General features: G+C 36.8%; 1 protein-coding gene across 6 annotated transcripts in view; it reads right to left on the bottom strand.

Moving 5' to 3' along the window:
* LOC121319718 (transcription factor SOX-5-like) overlaps positions 1-14,890 on the bottom strand; it is a 243,556-nt gene that overhangs the window by 18,335 nt on the left and 210,331 nt on the right. For 5 of the 6 annotated variants that reach the window (XM_041257435.1, XM_041257434.1, XM_041257430.1 and 2 more), the window contains 3 exons: positions 13,000-13,126; positions 9,626-9,711; positions 818-964 (listed from right to left, as the gene is read on the bottom strand). In XM_041257435.1, the coding sequence (XP_041113369.1) occupies positions 818-964; positions 9,626-9,711; positions 13,000-13,126 (360 nt within the window). The remainder of the gene's footprint in view (positions 1-817; positions 965-9,625; positions 9,712-12,999; positions 13,127-14,890) is intronic. The other variant, XM_041257431.1, reaches the window with a different exon arrangement.

Genomic DNA, 14,890 nt, shown 5'->3' with positions numbered 1-14,890 from the left:
GCACATGTTATTTTTTTAGTATCAAAAGGCTACTTTTTAAATAATATTTGTAAGCAACCTTCAAAACAGCATTGCCTTGCCTGATTTTCTTCATCAGTTTAGTCAATTAAAAAAAAACATTTTCAAAGCTGGCGTTTAAAGCCAAAATTTACTTATAGTTAAGAGGCTACTTAAATGGTGGTAACTTTACATATTTTTCACGGGTAGGTTGCGGAATAAAATTAGGATTTTGCGGACATTTCGCGGACCTGTTTAAACATTATATAACCCTAAGTAGACAGTATTTCAGAACACTATAAAGCCTAAAAATAGTGGTACTTCCTTCCTTACTAAAACAAAGTACTGTCATTTGTTAAAGGCAAGCATGCAGCATCCTCCTGCAGTTGACCTGTCCATACATTGAGACTGCACGCTCTGCATCCACTGAATTGGTTGGAAGTTAAGGCATAGCTTTGCCAAGTTATACAGATGTGGAAATCGATTAAAACAGCCCAAAAACTTGGTTACCCAAGGGCTCTGGAATACTTTAATAAAGACAATGTATGCAGCACATTCATTGTCATGTTACTTGTCACATCCAATAATTAATTTTATTAGCACCGAGTCAAAACACAGATAATGTGGCTATTTGGGTCTAAAATGTGCCTATTCAAATACCAGAACTACAGAGCAAAGTAACTGCAAAAAACACCCATACTGGGCAGAGCAACAAAGTGAGCTGTGTTAGGGGTGGTAAGTTTTAAAATGTTGCAGTTATAGAGAACACCTGAAACTTTTTGAATTGTACAATGGCATACAATGGGTTTGAAAGTTGTACCTTGCTTTTCAGTGGAGGGGTGCTCCTGCACTTCTCTGTCTGGATGTTGGTTGGCGAGTGGATGTTTCCCAGGTTGGTATGAGGCATGCCAGGTAGTTTGGCCCCTGGAGATACCTGCATGGCTGCAAGTTGGGCCGCATACAGCTGCTGCAAAACAGAGGCCCAAAAAAAGACAACATGAATAAATAAATAAAAGGACATAAAAAGCAACATAAAAAGCTGGAACAGCCATTAGTTTGTCTGATGGCTTTTTGTGCTTAACAGGCCTCCACTTTTCAGGATGGAAGCTGTCACTTCAGTTTTGGGGAATCATTCCTCTGGAGAGTTGACAAACATCACACATGAATGAGAAATGTCCCTGTCTGGTGCATTCTGGGGGAAAAAAAGCAAGGCAGTGTACAGTGCGTCATGCCTCTGTGCCACTGGGTCACTTCTGCGTTTTAATCTGTCATGACCACAATAGCTGTAGCAGTTTCCTTAAAAATGCTTCTCAAGGTCAGAAAGCTCTTGCTTTCTTTCAACAGCCTTTATATATATATATATATATATATATTATATATATATATATATGTATATATACATGTATATATTATATATATATATATATATATATATATATAATATATAAGATATATTAAATAATATATATTATATATATAATTATTATAATTCTGACTTATAATTCTAAACTTTTGTTGAGTAACAAACGTTCAAGGAATATAAGATGAAGCTGTGTGCCGTTATTACCCTTGTAATCGACTAAATACATCTCCACTATAATTAAACAGAAAGAAGTTTTAAAATACCCAGAAATAAAGGGGATTTATTTTACTGATGATGATGATGATGATGTACTACTACTACTACTACTAATAATAATAATAATAATAATAATAATAATAATAATAATAATAATAATTGTTGGTATTTTCAGTTCAATTACTCTCACAATGCTGTCCCAATCATTTGTGTGTGCAAGTATAAACTTGTTCCCCTGGTGAGGTGATGCATACAAAATTGCTGACATCTTGTATCAGACCACTGGTTCAAAGGACTTTATTTGCTCTTCTGAATTGAGTTCCATTACAGGGCCAGCGCCTATCAGTCAAGCTGCCTGAATGGAAGCATGAAGCAAGTGACAGCCACTTACACACTTACAACATGCAGCAGCTAAGCACACTCTGAGAGTGACTGAAGCAAGGACACAGATGAAGATAAAGGAAGTGACACTTCTGCCCCCTGGGGCAGCCACAAGCTTGATCAAGGGAAAATAACCACAAAGAGAGTGGGTAAAAAAATAAAAACTTAATAAAATAAAATCCGGGTCGTGGCGAGGCGGAGGAACTGAAATGTCACCTGTAAGCAAGGCTGTAAGACATAGGGTTTTCCACGGACGTTCCAGGGCTCTTTCTATGTGTCTCATACGGGATGGAAGTGCTAATCAAGACTGACAGATCCCACAGTGCCTTGGTTAGGCTGAGAAATCGAAACATTTTGTGGAGACGGATTTAACTAAAAAACCTTTTTGTTTTGTTTAGCTTTTAATATTGCTCATGTCACTCGCATCCTTCAATTGTAACCCATTATTTTCTGGTCTCCCGTATTGCAGTCCCAGGGTTAATAGGGGAGAAACAGGCAGGGACCATGTTTGTAGACCTCTCCCCTAATTCCTGCTAGGGATGAAAAGGTAAAAATCTGTTAGCTTCTCTCTTGACTACAGTCCAAGTATCAACTCTCTAGTTAAAATTTAACTGAACTGTTTAGTTTAAGAATATTTGACATGTGCACAGGAAAAACCTGAATTCTAAGCCCTTTTTATTCCTGAAGTTGACAAAAAATGTGCATGTAATTTCAGGCCGTTAAAAAAGTCTGTTTTGTCTGCAGTACAAGATGGTTTGCGCAGACATCTTACCAACTCAATAATCCCCAATTTTAGACAGATTATGTCTTTGTGCTTCCATGTGCACACGTAACATTGGATTCAGTATTTTCCACAATATGCAGAGTTGTTCCTTATTTTATATTAAAAAATGTACTAGCCTTTTAAAACCACAATCACCACAGATTTCCCCTTGTCGGTCATCTCATTTTAAAGAAGAGAAATACTGAGAAATGTAATACATGGCAGATTTTATTATACAAATTCAATTATTTATTCCAAAATACAATACAGTCACTACACCATTACTGGTATTATTCATATTTCCTGCATAAACTTTAGTTTTCGTGTCATATAGAGCCTGAAGTTAGTCAGCTGTCATGACATCTCACTTGTAGGCGGTGGAGGGACAGTTTCTGGTAACTCTCCCTACCCCCTCCACCTTCATGCACAGGGCATGTGCAATATCAGGCAGCATTAAATAGTGCGCTTGCTGTGAAAATGCAGCCAAGCGAATAGCTGGCAATGCAATAGGATCACAGGAAAGGAAAGAATGATGCTTATGTGAGAGAAGAAAAAAGTGGTGAGCAGAAGAGAAAAATGTGTTCGAAAAAAACAGTGAAAAAACGAGAGGATGTGTTTCAGCAGGATAAAAGAATATGTGAGAAAAGACCAGCGAAAGAATTAGAGAATGGATACGTGTAAGAGGGATTTATTTACCATGTTCTTTTCAATGTAAAGTAGTGTAAGTTTTTTTTTTTCCCCTACAGCTGAGTGGTCAGAAAGTGCAAACCAAATAAACTGTAAAAAAAAAAATGTTTTTCTAAACTATGGTTGTATGTTCCTCTCTCAAGGCAGGGAATCTATTTATTTGACTGTATTAAGTGAAAAACCAAAGGTCAGAGGTAGTCCAACACCCCCTCCTCTACTGCCATGTGTACTTCATGCCCTGAGTGCAATGGGAGTGATGCTTTTCTCCAAGGCCATATAGGTGACTGGCTTATCTTAGAGTGGATTGATAAAACACCCCTATCAGTGAAAGAATTTCAGTGAACTCCTGGTCTATGCAGCACAAACAGGATTAAACTCCTATAGATTTCTGTTGTTGTATATTGGCTCTTTCCATTTGGATACCAATGTTAACTACAAGCCTTGAACTACAAAGAAACCACATTCACTAAAGCAAGGCAGTGAGGTCAGGTAAGACCCATATTAAACAAACCTTAAGTAAACTGGTTCAAATATTATGGAGTTGATGGATACACTTCAAAATGCAGGTATATTAACTACACCATTGGCATACTGTATTTACAGTTTTGTTACATTGTTTAATGTGTACTTACAACACAATTATATGATGCAGTTTAATTTTCCCAGTCACAGACTTGTGAAGGTGCACACAGTTAATGCACTTGTATTTTGAAGTGTACCCAAGGTGATTATTACACTAGTCTACTTTAGTGTGAAATTGTCATACATAAAATAGTAAAGGCAGCAGTCTGTGATTTTTATTTATCTTTAGGCCAGAAAAGTTATTATCTAATTCAAACTTAACTCCAAGTTTTTTTTTTTTTGTTTGTTTCTTAAATTTCTTAATATTTAGAGGAGAACACCATATGACGTTAGTATAGTATAAAAAAAAAAAAAAAAAAAAGTCTGATAGCATTTCATTGAATTCGGAAATCGAACAGAGCTCCGTAAGAAAGCAAGGCTTTTCCTTTGTTTATATGCTTATACGTTTAAATGTACTAAATGTATTCCCTACTAAAAAGAATTAAGTGTGCTGGTCTGTATTCCTCACACTCTGTCTCCCTCTCTCTTTCTCTCTCCCTCCCTCAACCATTCCCATGTGCAGCACTGTAATCCATTTCAATATGTTCCAACATCTGCCTCTTCATATGATGCATGACCTATTCTATTGACCCTCTTTATACCTCTCCAGCATGGCTGTTCATTACCAATGGCGGAAGAACACCCTACTCATCGCTTCCGCACGTCAGCAAACCAATAAATACAACTCCATTTGAGACCGACACTAGTGCAGGCAGCTGTAGCCAGCTTTTCAGGTAAAAAAACAAATTAAATCTTTCAACCCAAATCATCAATGTGCTAAATTCTACGAACGAAGTACCCATTATAAACAAAGCCAACCATAGCTGCCAAATGAAGAGGCAGCACAAGCTGTCTGGAACTATAGTTTTGGTCTGTAAAATCTGCTCTAATTGCATGTTATTGCTTTATCCAATTAACACAGACATTTAACATCTACATGGCCATCACCAATAAAAAAAAGAAAGTCTTAATGTGAAATGCTGATGTGTTATGTCTATTCTCCACTTATATTTCATAACCCAGTTGTCTTAATTATACTGAAAAATACAAATTAAAATGTTGGTTTGCGGTCAGTTTTGATTTCCTCCAACTAAGTGTGCATATTTAATGTCTGATTATTATAACGCGATTGTGTGTGTTGTATAACGTACACTAGTAATTTCCATTTGCAGGGATTGGTTAGAAATAAGATTTTGGATTTAGTTAATTGCCATCTGAAATGATTAAGCTCAAATGGGATCTGCCACTGTTTCAAACAAAGATAACCTAACGTATGCTGATGTCATAAAGCAATGCCTTTGACTGTGGTTCCTGGGTCTCATGCATGCAAAGTGCATCTGCAGACCTATACCAATGTCCTCCACTCCAGCAGGACCTATGGGACCAAAACTGCAATCACTGGTTCCATGATCCTTTTGGTTCAACCAAGATTTCCCCCCCAGACACATTTTTGATCTTGACCTTTTGAAAAAATGACTGTTTTAAGGTGATACAATGAGTGCCATTTTATAATATGCTGCTTATTTGTCCCTGCTCTCTCTCTCTCTCTCTCTCTCTCTCTCTCTCTCCCCTCCTCCCCTTGTTTGTGGGCTCAGCAGGGATTGAGCTGTCATTCCTTTTCCCAGGAAGATAGGTGGTGCATGTGGATCCTAACCTGGATGACCTGCTCTCTGGATGTGACAAAATGTTCAAGTAAACCCCACTAAATGGGATCCATGCAGTGCCAGACCTGCCTGGGGTAATATCTGAGAGGTACATCTGCCCTGAATGTATTGTCTCTTTCAATCCTATGGACTGTCTACCACCATAAAACACCCCTGAGCAGGAAGGTATACATCAGTGGAAGCCAGCTACATTTAAAAAGGCTGCAGTTGCTCAAAAATAATTTTATTTTGCATATGTCTCTAATAAAAAATCCACTTTATGACTGAGATTAAACTGATTGGACATAATTTATAGCTACAAAAAAGGAAGAAAGAAGCATGTATAATAATGCGTCAGTAGGCTACTGAGGGTCAACAAAATGACTTAAAGGTTAGAGCTGTCCTTTGGATATGAAGGTCACATCTTTGATTCTGGGCCAGGGTAATTGAAATACAAGTTATAAATAAGTCATTGTTAAACGTTAAATGCCTACCTTCCAGCAGGTAAGCATATCTTACATGTGAGTCCTGCAGCTCATCAGCTATGGAGAGCATTAGCCAAAGAAACTTATACTGTATGACAATAAACAATGTAGTGACAAAGAGATACAGGGAGGTAGGGAGGACAATGTTTGTTTGTTTTTTACATTTTTTTAATCTAAACTGTAATTTTATAATATATTACATATATAATATTATATAATATATATATATATATATATATATATATATATATATATATATATATATATATATCTTTTTCTTATTTTTCCACTTTTGCTTAGTATACCCTATGTATTCTTACAGGGACCATCCATGGATCCCAGAATTATCCTCATAAGAACAACGGAACGCTTTATAGATTGGGAAAGTAATTTGCTTCTCTGCACCTTTGTGAACTGAAACAATAAAAGGCAATATCTAAAAAATAACAACAGCCCATGCTGGTAATGTGTCCCCAAAGACATGACTGTGATTTCCCCTAAGATACTGAGAGAGTAACAAAGGTGAACCTTTCCCTCGCTATTTAAGTTTTTTTTGTGTTTTTATGATTACAGGTGCTTTTTACGATCAAGATACCGCTGATGTATTTTTTTTTCTCTGAAATTCACATCACAATAATGCGATGAACACATGCTCAGTGTTTTATGTGTCCCTGCATCACAACAATCCTTTGTTTCTGTTTCATTATCTCACTGAAGCAAAATGGGCTAGTTAACTCAAAGGTGGCAAGGTGATGACCTAGTCAAAATTAGATTTCCAGACCAGTACCATCAAGTATCATAAAGCAATAGATAATTAGATAACATACCATATATATCTTACAACGCTCATGCCATTCATTTTTTCTGTTTTGTTCAGCAGTATTTTAGGTGATGTTTATTTAATTTCAATAGAGAGCAATGCATCCCAGCTTCCCTTTTAATTGCTCTGAAAGGCCATCCAATATGCTATTTAGCCAGTCTATGGGCATGATCTTCTTGTCCACACATTTTTATTAAAATACTTTCTACTAAGAATGATGAGATTATTTAGGAATATCCCAGCAGTGTGTAATATGTTCATTCTTTAAATGGATTTTGTTCCAGAATTGTTACTGAATTTACTGAAACTGAACAGACCCAAGCACTTGCGAACAAAAAAGTTCCTATTTCATTCACACACACAGAGTGCAAGGAATGGGTTTAGTCACGTATCAAGCTACAATAGGTTGGGCAGGACATGCAAAATAAATGAATACATAATAGTGTTTACATGCACAAAGGTTTAGATTTGAAATTGAAAAACTATAGTAATATCACTGAGAGGACTTGTGATGTAGAAAACCTGCCCCCCTCTGACCCAGGGCCAAATTATTTTACTGTGTACCTGGTTTTAAAATGGAATTTGAAAAAAGTACCCCAAATGAATAGAGCAACATCTGTATCTGGGTTATTCTGAGCAAATAATTTTTTTGAAAAATATTTTTTCAGGTTTTGAAAGCTTGAGCTGTATTAACCAGCTAACAATGCTGATACCTTCTTATATTTTAAATTCAGTTTCAGCCATCAAAAACCTTTGTTAAGACTAGAGAAACAGATTTTTTACAGGCAGTATCGCAGTGCAGTATTGCACAACAAGACCTCAATTGAATCCAGTCCCAGCCAAATGGACTGCTTTAGCAAACCAAATACATGTCTGCTTTGATCAGAGCCTTTTGCACTCTGGAATTCAAGCAATGATTCATATTGTCATGTATGTCTTTATAGTGTCACCATTTTTTTTTTCTAAACCTTAACTTTATCTGTTAGTTTATAAATGATAATTTTGCTCAAGTTACATCACAATATAAATATTCTTGTAAAATATATTAAATAATAATTATTGTCAATTATAACACAGAACAGTCAGCTGTTACTTCTCATGTGGGGTTATACTTTCAGTACAAACGTGTGCCTTGTGGCTGTGGCCTTGAGTCAAATGAGGAAGTGTATAAAATATGACTATATCTTTTCTATGATGTGTGATTACTTTACTTCAAATGGCTTTTCTGTGAGGGGTAAATTGGAATTAACTGGAAATGAGCTGAAGCTTGAACTGACAGAATAAATACCAGAAAAAATTGCCACATTTCCTTAATTTGGTGCATTTTTCCCCCTTTGGTTACACAGAGGCTTTCAGTATGTAATCTAATTGTTTCCTTCTCCTCTATTAATACATATGCAAATTAGTTGTTCTTTGCAGCTGTGTTGTATTAATCATATGTGTGCCTCTGTCTGTTCACCCCGTAGGCTTAACTTATGTGGTTCAGATTGGAGCTAGGGGTGGGGGTGGGGTGTGTGTGTGTGTGTGTGTGTGTGTGTGTGTGTGTATGTTGGTAGACAGGCGCTTAACCTACAAGAAAATTCACTCATGCAGACAGAGGTCTGCTAGCAAACAGCAGGCTGGGGTTAGGATTAACATGACGATAGGCCACTTATTTTAAATGTGTGTATCTGGATTGAATTTTAAAGATGTATTATCCAAGCAGAGTGTAAGACCAGAGTTTTTTTTTTTTTTTTTTCAGAAGGAATTATCTGATCCTACACCACTGCAATAAACCAAACCAGCAGACGACACATAATGCAAAAAAAAACAAAAGCCTTTCAAGGTGTATGGGGGTGGGATTCAGGGTAACCTGCCTCCCCCACTTTAAATCATTTTAGAGGACTGTGAACTGAGCTTTTTTGAACTCATGGTGCCCTATTTTTAAAGATCCTGGATCTTTGCCAAACTGAACTCTCTCCAAAGTCAACAGTCAACTACATTCACAGTTAAGGATTTTCTGGGTCAAGACCACTATTCTGATTTCTTATGCATTCCCATACAAAGTGTCACCTGCAAGACACATTGTGAAATTTAAACAAATAGTATAGATGAAATACGCTGTCGAGAAGAGGTGACTGTGAATCTCGTGAACTTGCAGTGGCCGTCTTTGCTATATTCCAATGTATTACTTAGTCCATTTCCAAGCACTTTACTTAACATCTTGTAATTCCCATGCGAGGGTTTCAGAAGGATCTGACAAACGTGGAGGAATGCAGTTCACTTGTGTGACTCTGAAACTGTGTGCTAATGTCTTTAGCTCAAAGCAGGAATAGTAAATAGCTCTTTGACATAAATGTAATATGCCATTCGGTGCACATTTTAATGTGACTCTTGTCCCCACAGGGAGCAGGACATGCACAATCATTGAGACTGTCTAGACCGATCCTTCATTACTTTTCTACAGAAACTTTCACACAATACTGATCGCCCTTCATTTGAATTGAAGTCAACCCTGTCTCAGAACCCCAAATGTGATAAAGACCAGTGTTTTACTAGATATCATAATAATATATACTGTATATAAAAACAGCAACAACAACCACCATCACAACCAAAACTGTTATACATTTACACCTTGTGCTAATGCCGAAGTGTTTCCATTCTTACCTGCAGCTGGAGCTGGCCGAGGCCTGGGGTTGCCGCGGCAGCAGCTGCCATGGTAGTAGGAATCAGCTGAAGAGGGTAAGGGTCACCTGAAGCAGAGAACAATGAAAGTGTCAGCACATTTTATCCCTTCTCCACCTGCAAACCAAACTCCCCTATTCACTCCTTCCAAAGCCTTCTTTTGTGTTCCTTCCTGAGGCCTTAATGAAAGCCTCTATTGTGTAGCCCTTTTTACTAATACCCTCTTCACAAAGCTGACTGAAGGTGGATCGTGATAAAAAGGCATAGAGCAATTAAGGTGGAAACTTCATCTTTTTTTATGCTCAGCACTGTGAGGAATTGATAAATGCTGATGAATCAGAGTATTATTAAAAATGATCACTTGAGTGCTTCAGATATGTTCCCCTTAATTAAAGTGTTTAAAGGAAATGTCAGAGTCTGCTATATGAGTAGAGATCTCATAAAATACGATGGTGTATAAATAAAGATGTCAGTGGAAGCTGCTATGGACAAAGGTTTACAAAGTGAAATAACGAATTCAAGTGTGTTGGCTTGTTAACATGTCATAGCCTGGACAGCTATTTATGTATACCTTATATAATGTATTTACCCACAAAAATCCAGCATGGTGCACATTGGGAGTGACCATGGTGCCATATTTCACACATTACAGCTAAACAGAAGAAAAAAAAATCTGTCCATTTGGTATATTTGACAATGCTGGATGGTCTCAGTCCCAGTCTTGCTGATGTTGACATCACCTTGTGCTACTCTGTAATTGGCATGATCCTTTTTCCTGTTTTGACCCCTGTAACCATGAAGGGCTCTTTAATTATCCTTCATCACTTCCGACCCAAGTGTCAATCACTCAAAGCACATACAGTTGTAGTCAAAAGTTCACATACCTCAATGGAAATTTATATTTTCTAGATATTTACAGAAAACATCTTTTGTAGCAAAAGTTTTGCTTTTGTGGAGGAGGGAAAAAAGTTACAAGAAATAGACAAAAAATGCTAATTAAAAAGTATTCATACCCTGACAAAGGAAATTAAATAAATAGCTGGTTGAGGTACCTTTAGCAATAATAACTAGTAGGATATTTGTCAATGAGCTTTTGGCATGATTTTTTAGTGATTTTTGATCATTCTTCAAAGCAAAGTTGTTCCAGTTCATTCAAATTCAGATCTTCTCTTGTGCACAGCCCTCTTTAACTCAATTCTCCATCTACGGAGAACGGGACTTTGACTAGGCCATTCCAAAACCTTGATTTTATTCTTCTTTAACCATTGTGAAGTAGACTTTGATGTGTGCTTTAGATCGTTGTCATGTTGGAACCTCCAACTGCACTTTAAACCAAGTTTTGTAACGGAGGGTTTCAGGTGATTGTCTATTTTTGTATGCTATAGAATCTATTTTTCCATGTATTTGAACTACATTTCCAGTGCCATTAGAGGAAAATCAGCCCCATATAAGAGTATTACCACCTCCATCCTTGACAGTAGGTATGGTGTTCTTTTCTTTGTACGCCTTGCCAGACTTTCTCCAAATGTAACGACCAACAGCGTGACCAAATAACTAGATTTTTGTTTGATCACTCCATAAAACCTTTGATCAGAACTCATATCCATCATTCAAATGCCATTGTGCAAACTTTAAGTGATTGTCCTTGTGATGTTTTCCTAAGAGTGTCTTTTTCTTTTTCCAGAGACCATTGAGATCTTCACCATGCAATACTCGACCTGTGGTTGAAACGGGAACCCCAGTCCCACTTGCAGCCAATTAACTTTGAATATCTTTGGCAGTCAATCTCGGATTTCATTAACCTTCCCCACAATTCTTCTACTTGTTCTTGGTGAAAGAACTTTCTATCTTCCAGACCAAGAGAGTGTTGTGACAGTACCATGAGTCTTGTTCTTTTTGTAATAGAAACAATAGTTGAAATTGGGATACTCAGATGCTTGTAAATGACTTTATTTCCTCATCCATAAAAGAAAACTTCCCTAAAATTCTTTGTTTTAGAGATATTTCTAGAAATTATAAATTTCCATTGGGGTATGTAAACTATGGACTAGAGTGCTATACTGTAATTGACATGCATGACTAACAGGATATCCTCTCTCTGTGACCAAGAAACTGTAGGTCTAACAAGCTAGAACTGAAACAGTTTCTCTCTTACAGTAAATAGATCATTTAAAAATGAATCACCTTCTGAATATTGGTTATACGGATAAAATGCTTTCAAACATCAACTTTGGAATGCTATTCTCAATCTGTAAAAAACTGAAGAGGCTTGAACAATGTCCCCATGTCAAGACATGATTAATATCAAAATTAGCATACAGTTTCTAAGCAGTAAATGGCTACATGGCCCCTAATACTAGCTAGGTTTACATTTCCCATTAACATGACATACCATTAACAGGGAGCTTGTGACAATTACAGGCTAGGCAATTGTGCAAAAAAAGCCTGGTTCTTACTTTGGTAATATGTGGTTTTAAGGTGGGTTAGTTATTGATTCTAAAAAAAAATAATTTGTACACACAAGTGAGTTAGTGAGGGGCTCATAAACACTGTTTTATTCCCACACCCATGCTCTAGCATGCTGTTAATGTCACTGATTCGTATCAACAAAACAGCTTCCTTTATCATTTTATTGTCAGTTTGATTGTCATTAACAAATTATGTCATAATTAGGATAGCCTTAATGTATGCTTAAGGCTATCCTTTTTTTTTTAATTTGAATGTTTTTCTCATTCACTTCACGTTAAAATGTGGAATATTTGGGATGAAGAAACAAACAAACAAATGTGCCGTACAGTATGTTGACATGGTAACCCTATCAGGTGCTGCCATATTAAAACCTCTTGTACTTCAAATGGTACTCTTATTTAAATGCGGCCTGTTTTCAGTTCACCATTGTGTTATGGAGAATTCAATGAAAGAACCCTTAACCCTCCACCAAAAGTACTAATTTGTGAATGAGACATTTCTACTACATACAATACTTCATGAGTTTCTACATTTTGTTTGTGTAATTCAAACTGCTCTGTTAAAAGGCAAGGCCATTACTTTCATTTACTGGACCCATATATCTTTCTCTGCAGTTTACAAATCCAGTGCTACAGTACTATTAAAACCCATGTGGATTAAACATTAACACATACCATATGTGGGGATGCAAGTCTACTTGGATAGAGAGACTGCCCGTCCAACTTGGCTTTCCATAAGGAAGTGTTGCTGAGCTCAGAAGCACATTCCAGAAAGGCAAGGGCCACCAACAATATGCACTTATTTAAAGCCAGCATGCAATTCCACTGCATCCCTCTGCTCACATTGAGAAAAAGGCGCTCTGGTATCACTGTTTGATTTTCACTTACTGCATCCAGGTTTGTAGTTGAAGCCTGGGGGCAGGAGGAATCCTTGCTGGGCTGCTGCTGCTGCTAATGCCCTCTGGTCTGGAGGGAAAACTGGGATCATCAACGGGGGCAACTGACCCTGAACCTGCTGAACATGAGATAGAAAATCAACAATCAAAATGCATCCTTTAAAGTTGACTCATTAATAAGGCACTTGCTGTATCAGCTACAGTAGTCTTTAAAAACAGACCAATCTGGTGGGATAGATGGTGGTTATGTTTCTGGCTGACTAGTTTAGGTTGACTAGTATATCACAGCAGAATAAATATGAATCAAATACATATATAATTCTTGCTACCATTTTTGTCCGATGATGTCAATGGTTTTCTCACTAAATAAGTTTGTCCTCTATATTAATGAGATGATCACGTGGAGCCATCCAAGTTCTCAGGAACAGCTGTGTAACATTTTTATTGAAAACTCAAGTCGGCAGGAAGCCATGCAACTTCTGATGGCTTCCTAGGTTGTAAAAGTGACTTTGGCAAGATTGGAGTTTCAAAAACAGGCACTGAGAACCAGATGGTTCCACAGAGAACTTTACTGCCAAAACAAAAAAAAAAAAAGTCCTAAAGTGATGTTATTGAAAATGACTGTAAAATTCTAGGATGAATTCAACATTCCTGCCTGTGTTGCAGTGATAAGTCTGCCTCCAGGGCTAATAAAGCACACAAAACCCTAACCTGTCAATAGAGAGGGAACTTACAATGTAAGGCAAGTTCACACTTGATCCCAGCTGCCGCTCACCAGGGAGTGTGGCACGCTACTGAAACAGACCCAAAAGGAAAATTCCTCTTCTCAACATGACAAACAAAGAGATTTTTTTTTTATTATTTTGTATTATAATACAAATAAAACAGTAAAAAGCAAGCATATGTCCTTTGGCTTGCATGAGAACTACAACAACTAAGAATGAACAGGGCTTTTACAAATTGGTGTACTTGTCAGAAAAAAACAAAAAAAAAATACTTTAAAGAAATGTAACGGCGCACAATGAGGTAATGCATAGTGACTGAGGGTGCCCAATATCATAGAGCAGCGACTAACACAGCAAACAAATGGTTTTGCATATATTATCAAAATATGAAGCTTGATTTGAAGCTTCTCTAAGTTTCACTTGGTGTATAAAATAATTACTCTAGGTTTTACTGTAGCTAAATTAGTCAAACATGAGATTGTTACCACACACTTTGGCTTACGAGGCTTATACTAAAATTGGGGATGAATCATGCTATGCTATAGGAGTCCTTCCTTGCAAAAATGTATGTAGTTTACTAAAAAAAAAAAAAAACTATATACACTGTAATTTTCCAGTTTGTACCTGCTCTCTAGTTGAGCTGTTTGTTGTTTTTGAATGTCTGTTCCAATGCCCGGTAACTTATACTATATAATCACACAATCACTACACAGGGAACAGTTTGATTCAACATTTTGTTTTCAACCAAAAAATAATTGCAAAACAATTTTGGTTAACCAGAACTACCATGCTGCTTATAAAGCGATCTGAAGGTATGGCAGTTTTATTGTTTTGCATAAAGCATAAGCCAGTGGAGGCTTAGTATAGACAAGTATTTCTACTTCTTGCTTTTAGGTCTGGAAATGTGCTATAGTTATTTATTTATTTGTATTATTTATGTATTTTTATTGATCCCTAATTAAAAAAAAAACAAAACAAACAAACAAAAAAAAAAAAACAGTATTAAAAAATTACCAAAAGGAAAGCTATTCAATTACAAACTGACTCATTCTTCAAGATAGCAAACTCCTGGTACATAATTACCTGCTATCAGAAAAAGCTGCCTTGATGTGTGAAATGTGTGAAATGGGTATCTGATGTAAATCAGGGGCATTAGAG

The sequence above is a fragment of the Polyodon spathula genome, chromosome 8, assembly GCF_017654505.1.
Source record: "Polyodon spathula isolate WHYD16114869_AA chromosome 8, ASM1765450v1, whole genome shotgun sequence".
NCBI lineage: Eukaryota > Metazoa > Chordata > Actinopteri > Acipenseriformes > Polyodontidae > Polyodon > Polyodon spathula.
Note: the sequence above shows the minus strand (reverse complement) of the source record. Positions and strands in the feature narration are given on the sequence as shown.